General features: G+C 50.1%; 1 protein-coding gene across 1 annotated transcript; it reads left to right on the top strand.

The window, feature by feature from the left end:
- The first annotated feature begins 297 nt into the window (after positions 1-297).
- On the top strand, positions 298-4,649 carry LOC120675596 (dynamin-related protein 5A-like). The gene is made up of 8 exons (XM_039956796.1): positions 298-738; positions 858-1,049; positions 1,135-1,341; positions 1,463-1,891; positions 1,996-2,223; positions 2,331-2,526; positions 2,987-3,641; positions 4,190-4,649. Exons 1-8 carry the CDS (start codon positions 358-360, stop codon positions 4,374-4,376), a joined length of 2,475 nt encoding a protein of 824 aa, XP_039812730.1. The 5' UTR covers positions 298-357; the 3' UTR covers positions 4,377-4,649.
- The last annotated feature ends 14,830 nt before the right edge of the window (positions 4,650-19,479 follow it).

Below are 19,479 nucleotides of genomic sequence, written 5' to 3'. Positions count from 1 at the left end.
TGGAAACTGATATCGTAGGACTCGCTGTCCTCGTGTTTTTTTCGTGGGCGGTGATGTACTCTACTTGTACACTTACACTAATGGTCGATCCAACGGCTCGCGAGTCTTCTTATGATCTTATCAGCGGGCTGATGATATATATCTAACTTTTGAATTTTTTAATGATATAAATCTAATTTTATCTATCAGGGGGTGCTGGCTGTCTGGGTGGGCTGAAAATTTTCGTTCCAGAACTGCCAGGCCCATCTCGTCCTTGAATATAACGGCCACCCCCCGAACGGCTCCCATGTCCTATCGTCCCCTCCCCGCATTTCAAATTCGAACCCCTCTTCCTCAAAGCGCTGCCATTCACACCCCATGGCGGCCAGCGCCCTATCGTCTCCGGCGGTGAGCCGGACGCCGAACCCGAAATTAGCGGCGGCACCGCCCCAATCCCCATCCACCCGCCGGGCGGTAGCGGACGCGGCGTCGGCGGCTGCCGCGGCGGCGGCGGCGGACTCGAAGGCGCGGTTCGAGGCGTACAACCGGCTGCAGGCGGCAGCGGTTGCGTTCGGCGAGAAGCTCCCCATCCCGGAGATCGTGGCGATTGGAGGTCAGTCGGACGGGAAGAGCTCTCTCCTCGAGGCGCTTCTCGGCTTCCGCTTCAACGTCCGCGAGGTGGAGATGGGCACTCGCCGCCCCCTCGTCCTCCAGATGGTCCACGACCCCACGGCCCTCGAGCCTCGATGCCGCTTCCAGGTGCGTGTGCGCCGCTTCCTCTCCTAGGGTTTCCCGGTTACCTCTATCCTAGATCGAGTATGCTATTGTGAACCCGATGAGCGCTTGATTTATGTGGTTTGCTTTGCGGCGCATGGCAGGAGGAGGACTCGGAGGAGTACGGGAGCCCGATGGTGGTGGCCTCCGCCATCGCCGACCTCATCAAGCAGCGCACTGAGTCCCACCTCCGGAAGATCCAGGCTGCTGTCTCATCCAAGCCCATCGTCATGAGGGCTGAGTACGCCCACTGCCCCAATCTCACCATCATCGACACCCCAGGTTTCGTGCTCAAGGTGAGGTGAACCTGAGACTTTTCAGTTCTCAAGACCCCAGTGATGGTGTTGGTCAGCTGTCTGATCCTATCGTTGATTGCTGAAGGCTAAGAGAGGTGAGCCAGAGAACACACCGGATGAGATCCTGTCGATGGTGAAATCACTAGCGACCCCACCCCACCGCCTCATTCTGTTTCTCCAGCAGAGCAGTGTTGAATGGTGCTCATCAATCTGGCTCGACACGCTTAAAGAGATTGATCCTACTTTCAGGCGCACCATGATAGTCGTCTCCAAGTTTGACAACCGACTCAAGGTATGTCTGCAGAACAATAAGCAATCTAGTACATAAGGTTGACTTGTCTTTAGGGTGAAAAAAATGTTACGGGAGTGGCGATGTGCCTTATGAAAATGTCACTGTCCTTTATCATTTGAAGGAATTCAGCGAGCGGTGGGAGGTTGATAACTTCTTGAGTGCAAGCGGCTACCTTGGGGATAACATCCACCCATTCTTCGTGGCTCTTCCCAAGGACCGTGGAACAATTTCCAATGAGGAGTTCCGGAGGCAGATATGTCAGGTTGATATTGATGTGCTACGTCACCTGCGAGATAATGTGAAAGGAGGCTTTAGTGAAGAGAAATACGGATCGCACATTGGGTTCAGCTGCCTTAGGAAGTACCTCGAATCTGAACTTCAGAAGAGGTACAAAGAAGCAGCTCCAGCCACCCTGGCGTTGCTAGAGCAGAGGTGCAGTGAAGTCTCAATGGAACTAACGAGAATAGACTCCAAACTACAAGCAACGTCTGATGTCTCTCAGCTCCGAAGATCGGCGATGCTTCATGCCGCTTCTATTTGTACCCATTTGGTATTACAAACAGAATGCAACTTCACATTCTCTTCTAGTGCTGCTGATGCTTGATGAGCTTGAACTAATTGTCATTTCTTTTCTGTTATTTTTTTGTATTAAAGCGTGCATTACTTGATGGAGCAGCTGATCCAGCTCCAGAGATATGGGGGAAAACTACAGAAGAGGAACAAATGCATAGTGGTATTGGCAGCTGGCCTGGCATTTATATGTCTGTAAAACCTGCCAACTCCACTCTTAAGCTGTATGGTGGTGCAGCTTTTGAGAGAGTAATGCATGAATTTCGTTGTGCAACATATTCAATGGAGTGCCCACAAGTGTCAAGGGAGAAGGTACTCTTTATTCTGTACTGGAATTTCGTCAGCAAATAATACAGCTTCAATATACACACAGAATTTTTGGGGAAAATAGCTGAAAACTGTAATGCTGATGTCTCTAGGTTGCAAATATACTACTTGCTCATGCTGGAAGAGGTGGAAGCAGTGGGCTGACTGAGGCAGCAGCTGAGATTGCTCGTGAAGCTGCACGATCATGGCTTGCTCCTCTTATTGATACTGCATGTGACCGGCTTGCATTTGTCCTTCAGAGTCTGTTTGACCTCGCTATGGAGCGCAACCGCAATAAAGACTCACAATGTAAGATTTTAGTACATTTACATTGGTACCATTTAGTTCATAGTGAAGTTCAGTGCCACTCTCTTTAGCTGTAAATTCTTTGTTTTGTGTGTCTTTTTTTTCGTTGGACATGTTTGTCAAAAGAAAGGCATGAACTGTATCTTTTCTGTACTAAACATATAAATATTCATCTGCATCCCCCAACATCATATAATGCATTTTTTGCTATGAATGAATATTGATAATTTTTTCCATATCAGCATATGGCTGTTTGGTGGTGAGCTAGTTGTTTCCCAGCATTTTTTTTTACTATGAATCACTTTATGGATATGTCTTAAAAGCTTTATGTTACCATGGTATCAATTCCTGTCAGTTTTTATGTTGTCAGCACTCAGTGAGTGGTATTACTGCCTTGTGCTTTCGCCATTTGGTAAATGTTTTCTTTTTGTTTCTTATCGGCCCTGTTTTTTTGCATTAACAGATCAAAATGCTGAAGATATGGATGGCTATATTGGCTTTCTTGCTGCTCTCAGGTGCTCATATTATAAGTTTGTCAAAGATTTGTCCAAGCAGTGCAAACAGATAGTGCGACATCACCTTGATTCTGTTACAAGCCCCTACTCCCATATTTGTTATGAGATCTCTCTTAGTGGCATTGGATCTGTAGCAAACTCCATGAATAGGTTTAATCACTTCACTGGAATTACATCCTTTGATCTATCAGACAGTGGATCAGCACTAGAGGAAGCTCAGGAGAACATGCCTCCAAAAGATCAGCAGCATATGACGCCACCTACTAAAGGCAATGAGTCAAAGGACGTTCTCAGAGAAAGCCAGTTAACAGTACCTGAGACACCTTCTCCTGATCTGCCATCAGATATACATGGTGGTAAGAAGAAAGATAATGGGATCCCAAATGATGGTGGACCAAGGAAGAGGCATGCAAGGATGGCAGCATATACAAACAGGAATCAACATAACAACAGTATCATTGGTGCTGATGACATAGGCTCGAAGTCAGGGTCATCATACTCCACCATATGTGCAATATCTGCTCGATATTTTGCCAAAATGCGAGAAGTCCTGATTGAAAGAAATGTTCCCTCTGCATTGAACTCTGGATTCTTAACACCATGGTATGTTCAAACTTATAATTGTGTGACGTATTCCTCTTTCTGGTTGTTCAGTTTGAGAGTTTACTACACATAGACTGAACTTGGTATTTTCAGCTAGTTGACCATATCCACCGATACTCATTTCCAGATCACGTCACTGAACTCGCAACACATTTTATCAACAACTGAGCACATGAGACCATATTCAAGAGAGTTACCCGTAACCACAATGGAACTAATTGATTGCCTGTGCATCAAGCACTATCACTGGATAGAAATTTTCAGTCTACTGTGGTCCATGATATTAGCGCATTTTCAACTTCCTTTGGGCACTAAATATTTTTCTATTAACAAAATTAACTGTCTGGTTCATTCAACTTGTTGTCAAATTAGATGCGAGAATTGTCTGAATCAATTTTTGCTATAGCTGCCGGCACATCTAGTCGGTCTGTAGTTGCGTGTCAAATATCAGATGCTAGCAGGTTGTAGCCTTTTTAATGTTATCGCCTATCCAGTACATTTGAAGCTGTATTATTTGCTGACGTGGTTCTTCCATTGGTGAAATGCAGCCGCGAAAGGTTATTTCTGGCACTTGGATTCGAGCTGTTTGCTGTGAATGATGACAAGTTCATGGACATGTTTGTCGCACCTGGGGCTGTTGACACTATCCAGAATGAACGCCAATCTCTTCTCAAACGTCAAAAGATTTTGCTGTCCTGCCTGAACGAGTTCAAGAACATCTCCCGGGCCCTGTAATGATGATCTTTCTGGAGCTTCTCCTCAGACCCGTATTCATGAGTTAACGAATCCCCTGCACACTGTACAGTGAGCCCGGGGTTGTTTTATTGCAGCTGCATATTCTTCATTATTCCCATTCTCATTTATCTTTGGTGGCACAAGCTTCTCTTGGCGTCAAATTCCTTGTTGACAATGTCTGTACCTCTGGATGTTTGTTCAGCTTCAACATTGATATTATTGGTGCTTGATGACTCGAATAAAACTATTGGGTTGAGTCCCACTTTGTGCACAGACCCCGCACAACTTCGTACAAATATCTTTAGATAGTGCTGTGATAACATTGCTGTGTTAACTGTGCTGTTTTATCATTTATGTTAGTGCATTCAGCATATGCTGTCTGCTAGGGTTGTTTATTATTTGGATGTTAGTTGTGTGAGTACACCATTAACCCGATTAAACAGGTTTGGTCTATGAACAGACAAGGCAAAGTGTGTTTAGATGTACACCTAATAAATATGAGAAAAATAGACCGCTGTTGGTTGCAGGTGACGACTCCATATTTTTTCAGCTGCCGTCCAGTCTGAGAAAACTGCCGGTATCCGGCAACTTATTCAGCTTTCGTTCCCATTTCCCTGTCATGCTTCCCGCTTTGCTCCCTATTTCACAACTGTTTTTTTCTTGCATATCAAGCTACTGCGCTTCATGACACCTCACTCATTACAGCAATACAGCGTCGCGCACGGAGTGACATGCCTTGTTGCTTTCCAGCAGTTCGTTTTGGACTCGCCGGCAGTGCTAGTCCGATTCCATTTCGTAGAAAGGACCTGCCTACCTGATTTCACTTGCTGCTAATGTGGAAGGCTGGAAGCGTTTGGCAGGCCTCCAGAAAAGACAATGCCGAACCAGGCCGTGTTTGGTTGCAGTCTGTAAAATTTTTGATTTGACATTTTTCTATATTTGAAGTACTAAACATAGACTAATCACAAAAATAATTATAAAACTCGTCTGTAAATCGCGAGACGAATCTAATGAGCCTAATTAATCTGTCATTAGAGGTTATTTACTGTAGAATTACTGTAGCACTTTAGCATTTAATTACAGCCTAATTAGGTTCATTAGATTTGTCTCGCCATTTACAGACAGCAGTCGCAATGCGTTTTTTATTTCGTTCTCCATGTAGGTGCCGGAAAAAAAAATTGGAATTTAGAATTTTGTAACAGTCAGATTTGCACATCATGTCCGTGTGTCATATCGCGTCGGGACCTTCGCAAGTCTCAAGCACCCAACCACTCCGTTGGGTTACCTATCTAATCGTTCCCCGATGCTTTTTGGCCCCGTGCCTTGTCATTTCTCCTTAGGCATTTTTTTTGAAAAAATCTTATTAATTTGAAGTACTAAATGAAGTCTATTTATAAAACTTTTTGCACATCGCGAGACGAATCTAATGATGCTAATTAATCCATGATTAATTCATAATTAGCGGATGGTAACTGTAGCATCACTGTTGCAAATCATAAATTAAGTAGGCTCATTAGATTCGTCTCGCGATTTACAGCCCATCCATGCAAAAAGTTTTATAAATAGACTTCATTTTGTACTCCATGTGTCGGTACCCCAGGACTGGGGTATCCCCTCTTGCTGTGTCTGGGCAAGGGTCTTGTAGTTATCCTAAATTACATCCAAACAGCCGGGCCTCTACGGTCCGGAATCCTGTTCTCCCAGCAACGGTCCGGACCCGTCCCACGGTTGGGAAAGGTCCGGGGACACCACGTGTCCCGGAAGAGGCAGGAACTCGTGCGCGAGCAGCCGGGGCTCCGGACCTCCCAAGGAGATCGGACCCCCGCGGGGTCCCGGACCCCTCATGGGGTCCCGGACCCCCTGTATAGTAACCGGACCCCTCACCAAGGGAAGAAATCGACACCCCGAGTCGGGGTGGTCTGGAGACGCCACGTGTCTGCAAGATATGGCCGTTTGGGTTTCCATGCTAACGTTTACCCACCATTGCATTCATTGCGGTAGGTGGACGTTTGCATTGATATAGCAGAAGCCGAGACGTTTGATTGACCAGGGGACACTATTGATCGCGTATTACCAAGGCAGTGGAGCCGCTGGCGCCGCCCATACCGCGTCTGCCAGTCTGCCGTAACAGATGGATACGACGGCTCGGCTTCGCCCATTATGACACTACATAATAGCCTCAGCAGGCCACGCCGCAAGCTACGCTACTCCAACGGGCACCTAGCTGACGGGACAAGAGACCCCCCTGAGTCAGAGGAGCATTAGTACGCATATCGGAGGAAAGATTCGTAACCACTGTAGTCTTTTAAGTACTCTGCACAGTATGCTGCACAGCACGTTGGGCCCACTTGTCGGGGGCCAACGTCCAATGTATCCGCTCCCCCTTGAACTATAAAAGGAGGGCGCGCCGCTAGAAGACCTCAAGCTGGGTGAAAGCCAAGGCCTGGCAGAGGATAGGTTTATACACAACCAAGAACAATATACCTCCCAGTGGACGTAGGGTATTACGCTCCTGCGGCCCAAACCACTCTAAATCGTGTGTTCTTGTGAGTTTCCTCCCAAAGCTAGATCAGCCCAATCGCCAAAGTACTTCCCAGAGTCCTCCCTCACTGGGAATAGGCGGGTGCGCTCCGCCACCCGGCTGTGGGTACCCTAGAAACTCCCACGACATTTTGGCGCCGTCCGTGGGGAGTCGGGCGCTGGTTGGATCTTCGGCTTCTGGGTTCGTGTTCATCCTCTGCAACGACAAACGAGAAGATGAAGGAAGGCAGGGCGTCACCCACGCCCCGTGCCGTGGCGCTGGGGCACCAACGCCCACGACCCGATGGCGCACGACAGCGGCGTCTGTTGTGCGTCGCCACGGCAACACCACAGAGTCGGCGCGGCGGCGCACAGCGGAAGCGCCGCTGGACGCTGATACCCCTGCGTCGACTCAAGGTTTTCTCTCAAGCAACGGTCATGCTTCCTCTGCGGCGGTATGGCGTCGGCTCAAGGCTTCCTCTCAACATGGAGCTTGGAGCCGACGGCCATCCCGGAGGAAGTTGACCGTGTCGTCGTCTCATCCCCGGCACCGCCCGGGGCTCTTGGTGCTGCTGCAGACAGGACCCCGCCACCAGGCGCGGGGGCCCCTGGCGCTAGCACCAAGGACAAGCCGGCGAACGACCGCACTTCTCCGCGCGTCGCACCGGTCCTTCTGCTGCGCAAGGGCGTCTGGCTTTCATCGGCAGACGACGACGACGGCTGGGGGCCTCTCCCATTCAAAGCCAAAGAATTTGTCTCATGCCATCTAGGCATGTGACAGCTCTTAGGCAAGGAGGGGTCCCCCGAGCTCCCGAGGTGATGCTGGATGATGCGGTTCAGGCACATCCAGGGCGCCTTCGCCTCCGAAGAAGAACACGCTGTATAGCATGCAGCCGTAGGTTACTCCTAAGAAAAGACTAAGAGAGTTTCTCCTTTGTAATAACGTGGCGCCTACGTGCGTGTCCAGAGCGGTCAAGGTCCGACCTTGTAAACCCGACCTCTGGCCCTATCACACAAACAGGCAAAAAGTGGTCCGGAGCGGTGGAGGTCCAACCTCGTAATCCCGACCTCTGATGTATACCGCGACAACCACAATGATAAAGGAGATTTTCTTTCTCGGTCTTATCTCGGCTCCACCCTGATTCCATTCACTCGTTTTGTTGCTGGCTTGTGGTCAGGTGAGGACACCCCTTCTAGCTGGAAGGCAGACCGGACCCCTAAGGACCTGCTCAGGAGAAGTGGTACTCGTATCCTGGGGTAGAGAAGCTCGGCGTAGCTTAGCCTGGTAATGTACCCTAAGTTACGTACTTTGCTACCCTGTTATAAGTACTCTAGTATCCGAGTCTGCTGTCTTTAGAGGTCCCGGGCTCTCTTCTAGTATAAGGCTTGATTTCTTTACACCTTACTATGAGGTCCGGTAACATGCTTCATCAGGTCGTCAGCAACAATCCAAGTCCACTCCGGTGGCCCGCTCCGCGCGGAGACCGCTCGCCACGGTCGCTCCAAGTCCACTCCGGTGGCCCGCTCCGGCGGAGACCGCTCGCCACGGTCGCTCCAAGTCCACTCCGGTGGCCCGCTCCGGCGGAGACCGCTCGCCACGGTCGCTCCAAGTCCACTCCGGTGGCCCGCTCCGGCGGAGACCGCTCGCCACGGTCGTCCCAAGTCCACTCCGGTGGCCCGCTCCGGCGGAGACCGCTCGCCACGGTCGCTCCAAGTCCACTCCGGTGGCCCGCTCCGGCGGAGACCGCTCGCCACGGTCGCTCCAAGTCCACTCCGGTGGCCCGCTCCGGCGGAGACCGCTCGCCACGGTCGCTCCAAGTCCACTCCGGTGGCCCGCTCCGGCGGAGACCGCTCGCCACGGTCGCTCCAAGTCCACTCCGGTGGCCCGCTCCGGCGGAGACCGCTCGCCACGGTCGCTCCAAGTCCACTCCGGTGGCCCGCTCCGGCGGAGACCGCTCGCCACGGTCGCTCCAAGTCCACTCCGGTGGCCCGCTCCGGCGGAGACCGCTCGCCACGGTCGCTCCAAGTCCACTCCGGTGGCCCGCTCCGGCGGAGACCGCTCGCCACGGTCGTCCCAAGTCCACTCCGGTGGCCCGCTCCGGCGGAGACCGCTCGTCACGGTCGGCAAAAGCCGGGTCCGGGAAGTGGTGCTTGCTCCCTGAGCGATCCGAAGTCTGTGTAGCCGCTTAGCTTGGTTCCGTACCCTAAGCCTACACCTTCGTCGCCCTATGGAGAGCACTCTAGTACCTAAATCTGGCAACAGGTGTGCCGGCCTCAGGGGTCCGGGAATCCCGCTCTCTACACGAGCACATCAACGCAATCAAGTTGCGTAAAAACACATCCTGATAGTGGCCCCACCCGCGGGTTTGTACCTCTCCCGAGGTGGGCCCGGGGGCCACTGTCGGTACCCCAGGACTGGGGTATCCCCTCTTGCTGTGTCTGGGCAAGGGTCTTGTAGTTATCCTTAATTACATCCAAACAGCCGGGCCCCTACGGTCCGGAATCCTGTTCTCCCAGCAACGGTCCGGACCCGTCCCACGGTTGGGAAAGGTCCGGGGACACCACGTGTCCCGGAAGAGGCAGGAACTCGTGCGCGAGCAGCCGGGGCTCCGGACCTCCCAAGGAGACCGGACCCCTCATGGGGTCCCGGACCCCTGTATAGTAACCGGACCCCTCACCAAGGGAAGAAATCGACACCCCGAGTCGGGGTGGTCTGGAGACGCCACGTGTCTGCAAGATATGTCCGTTTGGGTTTCCATGCTAACGTTTACCCACCATTGCATTCATTGCGGTAGGTGGACGTTTGCATTGATATAGCAGAAGCCGAGACGTTTGATTGACCAGGGGACACTATTGATCGCGTATTACCAAGGCAGTGGAGCCGCTGGCGCCGCCCATACCGCGTCTGCCAGTCTGCCGTAACAGATGGATACGACGGCTCGGCTTCGCCCATTATGACGCTACATAATAGCCTCAGCAGGCCACGCCGCAAGCTACGCTACTCCAACGGGCACCTAGCTGACGGGACAAGAGACCCCCCTGAGTCAGAGGAGCAGTAGTACGCATATCGGAGGAAAGATTCGTAACCACTGTAGTCTTTTAAGTACTCTGCACAGTATGTTGCACAGCACGTTGGGCCCACTTGTCGGGGCCCCAACGTCCAATGTATCCGCTCCCCCTTGATCTATAAAAGGAGGGCGCGCCGCTAGAAGACCTCAAGCTGGGTGAAAGCCAAGGCCTGGCAGAGGATAGGTTCATACACAACCAAGAACAATACACCTCCCAGTGGACGTAGGGTATTACGCTCCTGCGGCCCGAACCACTCTAAATCGTGTGTTCTTGTGAGCTTCCTCCCAAAGCTAGATCAGCCCAATCGCCAAAGTACTTCCCAGAGTCCTCCCTCACTGGGAATAGGCGGGTGCGCTCCGCCACCAGACTGTGGGTACCCTAGAAACTCCCACGACACCATGCATATGTCGAAACATTCGATGTGATGTTTTTTTTGCGTTATGTTTACGGGTGTGAAGGCTTAATCGAATCACGCCAGTCTCTGTATCCCCGGTGCAGCACAAAACACCACCCGAGAAGGGCACGTACCTTTCAGAAGGAATGTCTCACAGTTACGGGGCATCACCTCCCAGGCCCTCGTTATAGCGGCATATGCCCTCCGTCCACTTGTAGAGGGGGTCAATGGATGGTGGCGCGTCCTATTCCGCCATGTTGTTCGCGGAGGCTTGGGAGCTCGGTTTGGCTCGGCTCCTGCTGCGCCCTGTCCGCCACCGGGGACCTGCAGCGGATGCCGGCCAGCAATGGAGGAGAGCATATTGCAGCAGAAAAGACAGGGGAACTGGTGCCGGATCGCCCCCACCATTTCGCGGGCAGGCGGTGCACCAGATCCAGATGGGCATCCCATCTCGTGATCGATCTGGTTGGTCCTCCACTTGCGCTTGCGCGGTGGTGGTCCTCGAGGAGAAGTGCGGCGGACATGCAGCGCGAGGGATGGAACCGAACCGGAGGACCAGGGGAGCCAGGCCAGCAGACCGGCTGGCCGTAGCCCGTAGGAGGCCGCCTACCGGGTTGGGGTCTGGTTTGGTTTGGGGACACACGGTCGACGAGCACCTGCACCGGCCCATGTTACTCCACTCCGCTACAGACTGTACCTGTATGCGTGCATCTAGAGCTCATGGTGGTGGCTGGGCTGGCTGCTCGATCGGAGTCATGACGGCACTTGTACTTGGTAGATCTCCCTCCAAAATGGAAAGTGTGTAGTGTGGAGTGTGGACTGGCTGAAAGTGACAGCAGGTGTGGGCTGGCGCGATGGCCTTGTCATGGCCAGTGTGCCCAGGATGTGGCTGCACACTTAATTTGACGGTCAAACAAAGAAGGCGTGGAGGCCCCAGGCAGGCTTAGAAACGCCAGAGCATTAACACCTCCCGATTCCCTTCCTACCGGAGACCGGAGGCTCACCCGTCGCCAGGAACGGATGCAGAATGCCCCTGCCGTGATGGCGTGATCTATCGGGGCCTGCCAAGAATGCATACCCCAACAAGGGAGGTGCGCGCAGAAAGGAAATATGCTGGCCATTTGCATGCAACCACGCTGACAGACGACCGACGACACGCTCGGGAGTTGGAAGCAACCTGCAATTGGCAGGCGCGCCACCGGTCACGTAGGATGGAGGACGCTCCCAGCCCAGAGCGCTGCTGGGGCCGGAGGTGAAGTGCACTCCAAGACCAAGATCACGACTCCACGAGCGGCGGCGGCGGCGGCAGCTGCAGCCAGCAGGCGGTGTGATGGGGCGCTTGACCGGGGCGTTCACTGGCACGTCCCGTTGGCGCGGGGGCAATGATTAGCTCGGCGAAAGCGGCCAGACAGCACTCGTGCTCGGCCTCGGCGCCGTGCCGAGCCGAGCCGGCCCCGCCCCCGGCGGCCGAGGCGGGTCGGGGATCCGCTGGCCGCGCGCGCACGGGCGCTCGGCCTCTCGTGCGCGCGTGGTTGGCCGCGCCCCGGCCTTCCTCTGCTGCCGCTGGGCGCCGGCGATCAGACTCCATCGTGTCATGATCGCTCGTGATCCAGGATCAATCCACGACTCCACGTACCCCAACAACACAAGCTCCTCGGACTTTTCCAAGATTCCCCCGCATAGGTGGCACGCAGTTGGCGTGCGCCTGCTGCGCGCGGCGGCTTCACCGAACGGACCAGCAGCCAGTGGCCGGAGGAGAGAGAGAATAGTCAAACCAGGAGGGGCCCCGATGCCGTCCGTGTAGCCGTTGAGACGGGAATTGGATGCGCCGCTTTCGATCAGCCTCCTCTCCCCCTTTCCCCGTCGTGCGGCGCCCAAATTTGGACCGTGAACACGATTCGATTTCCACAATCATCCTGGAATCCGTTTGTTCGTGGTGACGTCAAAAATAAAACAAAGTGGTGTAGGAGTAGTACCTCGAACTGAGCCATGCGTGTGCACGGAAGGAGCGAGGACCAGAGAATTCTGCAATGCAAAGCCCAAGAAAGGTACGAGGCACTGAGGCAGGCAGTCGGGCCGGAGTTACATAGGCTGTTTGGTTTAGTAACAAGTGTTACTTTGACAGCTAATTACGGTGTCAAACAAAATCAGTTTATAAAACTAACTTTAGAACCCCTGCACTAGTGATCCTAAAAAATCTAATGAGGTCTTTGAACGCACGATTAGAGGATCGTTACTGTAGCATCGCTGTAGCAAATTATCGATTAATTATCGTCATTAGATTTGTCGCGAAAAGTTACACTCATTCTTTAAAAAAAATTACAAATAGACTTTATTAAGTACACCATACATATGAGTTTTTTTTCAAAAAAAAATGTGCATGCTAGATTTCTTGCGGAACCAAACAAGGCCATACACGACAGGAGGAATCATTGGTGGTGGCCCAGCTGCAGCTAGCGGCAGCAGGTATAGTCAGTCAGGTCTTGTGCAGATTCTTACCCGTAAATCCCGTAAACGCAAAAAAAAACATCACATCGAATATTTCGACACATACATGAAGTATTAAATGAAGTCTATTTACAAAACTTTTTGCATGGATGGGCTGTAAATCGCGAGACGAATCTAATGAGCATACTTAATCCATGATTTGTAACAGTAATGCTACAGTAACCATGCATTAATTATGGATTAATCATAAATTAATTAGTATCATTAGATTCGTCTCGCGATTTACAACCCATCCATACAAAAAATTTATAAATAGACTTTATTTAGTACTTCAAATTAGCAAGATTCCGTCGCACAAAAATTTTGCGTTGTATCTAAACACGGCCTCAGTCGGTCAGTCATCAGTGAATAGGGCATCTCCATCGGCACGACGCACGAGAATCTTCGGACCGTTCCAACACGCGCGAGACGCGACCAAAACGAGGAGGGTTTTACATGTATACCATCACAAAAGATGGCTCCGACGTCCATACCACTAAAAAGTTTGGTGACACCTCTGTATCATCGCGTTTTTTCGTTTTGACATTAGTACCATTCCATCCACCATCCGTTAGGAATTAACAGATTTAGAGCTCTGACATGTGGGCCTAATCTAGTAAATTGACCATTTTGCCCTCCCAATCTCCTCCCCGTCGCCCTCCATCTCCTTCTCCCCATCGCCGTCAGACTCCTCCCCGCTGTGCCCGATCTTCCCGGCCTGCCCATCCTCACGAGCAGCCTCCGCCAACACCATCAGTCGCTCGCCCCCCTCGCGCACTCTCTTTCTCGCCCCCTCCCTCGCTCACCCTCGGACACCGCCCGCCGCGCGCCGTGGTGGCCGCGTCGGGGCCGCGGCGAGGCTGCAGCGTTGCCGGGGCGGGGCCGCGGCGAGGCCTCCGCACGGTCGGGGCGGGACCGCGGCGAGGCCGGCGAGGCAGGCAGATCGATGCGTCACCGGCCAGCAAACCCGATGGCGCTCGTCATCTCCAGCGCGGAGCTCGCGGACCCCCTATTCGTCATCGTCCTCGACAGCGTCGATACGCCCATCCGCGGACCCCCTGTTCGTCGTCGTCCTCGACAGCGTCGAGACGCTCATCCGCCGGAGTGTAGGGCGCCGCCAACGGTGGAGGGCAGGGTGCCACCGCGGGCGCAGGGCACCGTGGCGGACGAGTCGCGGCCACAGGCGCTGGATGCCGCCGGGTAGGTCATCGCGACGACGATGCCCGGGGCGGCCGTGGCGAGGGCGGCGCGGCGAGGTCGGTCAGGGCGGGACGGCCACGCGGCCAGGGCACACACGGCGAGGGCGGCTGCGCGCGGGAGCGCCGCCTCGGCCGGGCTGCCGCCGGAGCGGGCTTCGCCGCGGGCAGGCCTCCCCTAGCGGGGCGAGCCGCCGCACGCGCGAGCCAGGGAGAGGGCCATGGCGCCGCGCGAAGATCCGCCTCGGTGGGGCCATCGCCGGCGCCGAGGCGGCGAGCTCGGTGCTGTCCTGCTGCCACGCGCAGCGCCGCCGCGGGCCGTGGCCGCGTCGCGCCCCCGCACACGTCCCCACGGGCCGCGGTCCCGTAGCACGCCGAGCGCAGCGCCGCCGAGGTCCTCCGCTGCGCGCGAGTCAGGGAGACAGAGGAAAAGAACCGTAAGGAAGAAGAAGATGACAAGTGGAGCCCGCTCGTCATTGAGAGGAGAGAGTTTAAGCAATTTTAGCATCCAAGGGTATAATAGTCTTTTCGTAGCTCCATTACCCTCCGTTAGTACTCCTTCCGTCCAAAATGGTACAGACGTCAAAATGAAAAAACGCGATGATATAGAAGTGTCACCAAATTTTTAATGGTATGGACATCGGGACCATCTTTTATAATGATATATGTATGGCCTTGTTTGGATGAGCTAGAAATCTAGCACGCACGCATCCCGAAAAAAGAATCTCGCATGCATGAAGTACTAAATGAAGTCTATTTGCAAAAACTTTTTAGGGATGGGTGTAACTTTTCGCGACGAATCTAATGACGGTAATTAATCGATGATTTGCTACAGTGATGCTACAGTACCCATCCTCTAATCGCGTGGTCAAAGGCCTCGTTAGATTCTTTATAGTCACTAGCGCAGGGTTCTGAAGTTGGTTTTGTAAACTGACTTCGTTTGACATCGTAATTAGCGGTCAAAAAATTTTACTATTCACTAGCGCTAGAAATCTAGCACCAACCAAACAAGGCGCATGTAAAACCCTCCAAAACGAGCCACGAGCAACCACCCCGAACGCTAAAGCGCTCCTCGTGTTCCGCTCGAAAAATCCACGGCACCTTCCCCAGCACGCGTCTGGGCCTTTCCCCGTCGTTTCAACGGAGAATGAAAGTTGCCTTCGTCGGTCTTCAGGCTTCGCTTCCCCTTTTCCACGGGGTTTTTTGCCGGTAAAAATCCACATGTTTCTCACTTTCTCCTTGTTACGCTAAGGCTCTGATTAGTTTACTTTGCATTTTATATTTTTAGATTTTTGAAAAGGAATCTTTCACATTTAAAATATTAAAAATAGACTAATCACAAAAGTAATTATAGATCTCGTCTGTAAACTACGAGACGAATCTAATGAGTACAATTAATCCTTCAGTAAACCATGTTTAATATAGATTTACTGTAGCAACTTAGTATCTAATCGCGCCCTAATTAGCCTCATTAGATTCGTCTCGCGATTTACAGTCCATTTATGTAATACGATTTATTTTTCGACTATATTTAATACACCATGCAGATGATTTTCAAAAATTTTACATTTTGAGATTTTGGATCTAAACCGGACCTAAATCATGCAGGTGTGCTATCTTCGTAGCAAGGAATCGCGGAACACGTTCACCAAGTGCGCGCATGGATAGAGATGGGTAACGAATCGCAGCTCCACTAGACTCTGCACAATTTAAATTAGCTATTACTAGTCTATCAACCCGTGCTCTCGCACGGGCTAATTATAATTAATAAAAAAATAAAATTAATAATTATAATTATCTATCTCAAGCCGTTTTTCATCTATTAAATATTCTAACACATACTCTAAAATATATATTTATTATTATCTAGTTACAATAGATTTTGTTTTGTATCGCACCTCCATATGTATTCGATAGATATCTAGTTGAATTATTTGTTTGTGAATTGGTATTCTTATCTCTTGCATCATACATGAATATATGGTGAGATATACGTGAGTAGTATTTTTATATAAATATAGTAGTATAAATAATATATTAATAATGATAGAAATAGTAATTTACAATTTTATATTAGTGTACTTTAATATTTTATTATAATTATATAATTTAAATTTAGATTTAGAAGTAATTTAACTTGTAATTGTAATGACATAATTGGATAATTTATATGCAAATTTAGGGGGATATTTGTATTATTTTAATAATGACACGTGTGGCTAATTTACATAAAGATTAGGGGTTACTTTAGATTTGTTTATAATGGCAGAGGTGGGTAATTTAGATATATATTTAGGGGGTTATTTTAGTCTATTTTCATAATGGCAGAGGTGGGTAATTTATTAGGAAAGATAATAGGTCAGATGGTTATTATAATTAGAGTTCTTGGATTGATGGCTGTGTATTTCTAATTTTTGTGAAAATTTATAGGATTTCTCTATTTTTTTTAGAGTGTCCACCTAATATCCTAGGTGGCTTCACGTGGAGGCTCAAAGGAGTCTCCAATTAGTAATAGTAAGATATATTCTTAGCTCAAAATTGTTTAAGAATTTTTTATGTAATAAAATAACATAAAGCTAGAGTCCGGCTTTTAGATTATCTAAGCTAAATTTTAAGACCTTTTACAAAACACATATTGATATTTGATCATATTATGCACTTCCTATTTTCTAAGCAGGCACATTTAACTACATGTTTGAATATTTATCTTTTAGAGAGGGAGAAAGCTCTCAATAAGAATCGGTCGAGAGCCTCTTCTGCAGACGAACTTCCCTATCCTAAGTCTTAAGAGTAAAATGCGCCACTGGCCCTTAAACTTTCTTGGGTGTGTCGTCCCGGTCCACAGACTTTTAAAGTATGTCATCCCGGTCCACGAACTCCTAATGGGTCTCTAATCAGTCCGTAACGGATCCAGGTGGTCTAATCTTTACTCAAAAACCACCCTACAACTTTGTTTCTTGATAGAAATGTCCCTCCACCAAAAATCAATCTAATCTACCGATCGTTCCCTCTGTTCGCACGCCGCCGCCGCCGCTTCTTCTGCCGCCTGTGACTGTACGCGTGCGGGCACGCGACGCGTGCGAGAGGCGAGCGCGCCTGGCGGGAAGGAGAGTGCGGCGAATGCGGCGGGCAAGAAGGCGAGGTGGGTAGTGTGGCGGTTGACCATGGCGGCGCGATTGCGCGGCAAAGGGCATCCTGCGCCGGTGTACAGTAAGTTCCTCCATCCCTACGTTGGTGATTGTGATCTGAGTTCAAGTTGAAAGCAAAGGATCAGAGAAGACAACATGCATGCGAGTAAACTAGAGAGGAGCGGCGCCAAGGCGCGAGGCCTCTGTCCCCAGGCGTGGTGTCAGTGCACCTTCAGCGCCGCTGCTCCCGATGGCTGCGTGCGTGCATGGTCTAGTCGATCGCAGGAGAATGGATTCTTGCCTCCGTCCTATGTTAATTTTCCTAACTCTGCAACCGCATCGGCACATGATTCCCTGCCGGACCCTCCGTTTTGCATTTACAAGTAATAGTGATTACTTGCGCCGCCATGCTCGGACCGCACGGTCGATCACCTGCCTCGCCGCCTTGGGGTCGCTGCCTGAAGACACAATCTTCACCACCTCCGTGTTCGACAGCACGTCCCAAATCTGCACCACATTTATTTTCGCAAGCATTTTTTTCATCACTCTGTTCTACTAGTATAGTCTAATATTTTCTGTACTATTCTGTAGACGAATCAGATCTATAGAATAATGCATGGTTAAATAGGTGACAGTGATGGATGTATCGGTTTCAAAAGTTCAGTTAGCAGTCATTTTTCTTTTATCATAAAGGCTTTATCCTACTGAAAATGAGAAACAACAAAGATTTTCCAGCTAGCGTAAAAGCACAAATCCTTATCAGCTAAACCTCCTGATAGGTTGCATTTGTAATCACTTAAATTTTTGCTTTATATGTAACTGCATGCCATCCAATTTTTTTCATTATATGTAATCACTTAAATTTGTGTTGGTCATGTAGGTGACACCGGGGATCAGTCACTGAAAATGAGATTCCAGATCCACTTAACATTTCATCCACTCAACCACCACCATTTGAAGACTTGACACAAGCTAGTACCACAGTGCTTTCTCAAATGCTTGGAGAGGTCAGTTATTTAACTCATACATTCATTGTTGTCTTATTTCTAACATGAAATCTTCATTGGCTTTATTTTCTATCACAGGAAATTTTAGAGAGTTCACTGTCACAACCTCAAGGGCCTCTACCAGATCCAACCTTTATCCTATCTAACCAGCTAGTCGGAACGACCAATTCCGCTTACTACAAGCACAGTTGCAGGCCGGGTTGCATTAGCCAAGAAGAGGAAAGCATCCACAAGTGCCAAGACAGCTGCCAAGAAGAGGAAAGCATCCACAAGAGGAAGAGGAAGGCCATCATGATAATATATGTATTTAATGAAATGCTAGAACGTATCAGTATCTATGCACTATGTTAAGATTTTACCTCTATGAACTATGTTAAGATCATCAGCATGTTTATTATATTGGTTGGTTGAACAAAGATGGTTAAAAGTGAGATCCAATTCTGTTAACTTAACTTACCTGAATGTGAAAGAATCAAGCATTACCTGATCGGTGTTTCTTTAAACTGGTTTTTAAATTCCTTTTTAGATGTTGACAGCCTTGCAAGTATGGCAAAAAGGTGCGTGGCCAAGTGCAGTACTCCACTCCTGTGAGTTTTAATTTGTAGCTGTCTCGGTGTCTGCATGCACAACAAATAGTCCACGTACGTTCCTTAGCAGCTGGGATGGCCTTCGGTATGGCCTTGACCAACGACAGCTGCACGGACGTGATGGCCAATGAATGGAGAGACATACCTGATTTGCATGCTCTGAGTTGTGACTGCAGCGAGCGAACGTGCGCAGAGGGAAGCAAAACGCAAGCGAGCGTGCGAGCGAACGTACGCAGAGGGAGACGAACCTGCGCGCGATGGGAGAGGAAACAATCGGTAGATTTGATTGATTTTTGGTGGAGGGATGTTTCTATCGAGAAACAAAGTTGCAGGGGTTTTTTGAGTAAAGATTAGACCACCTGGATCCGTTATGGACTGATTAGAGACCCGTTAGGAGTTCGTGGACCGGGATGACATACTTTAAAAGTCTGTGGACCGGGACGACACACCCAAGAAAGTTTAAGGGCCGGTGGCATATTTTACTCAAGTCTTAACACCCTTTGACGTTAGATTAGATGGGCTGCTAAAATTCAACCTATAAATATGAGAGAGCATGTACTATGCACTCCTTATATTTCATTTTTCTAATAACTGCGTAGCTGCAGAGCCTTTTTCTCTTTTGACGATATTTTGCATGTCCAGGAAGCTCATTAATAAGAAATTGCAATTAGCCACCTACATCCATACATAGATTGTTTCAGATTCTGTTCATCTA

The sequence above is a fragment of the Panicum virgatum genome, chromosome 5N (assembly GCF_016808335.1).
Source record: "Panicum virgatum strain AP13 chromosome 5N, P.virgatum_v5, whole genome shotgun sequence".
Classification (NCBI taxonomy): Eukaryota; Viridiplantae; Streptophyta; class Magnoliopsida; order Poales; family Poaceae; genus Panicum; species Panicum virgatum.
Note: the sequence above shows the minus strand (reverse complement) of the source record. Positions and strands in the feature narration are given on the sequence as shown.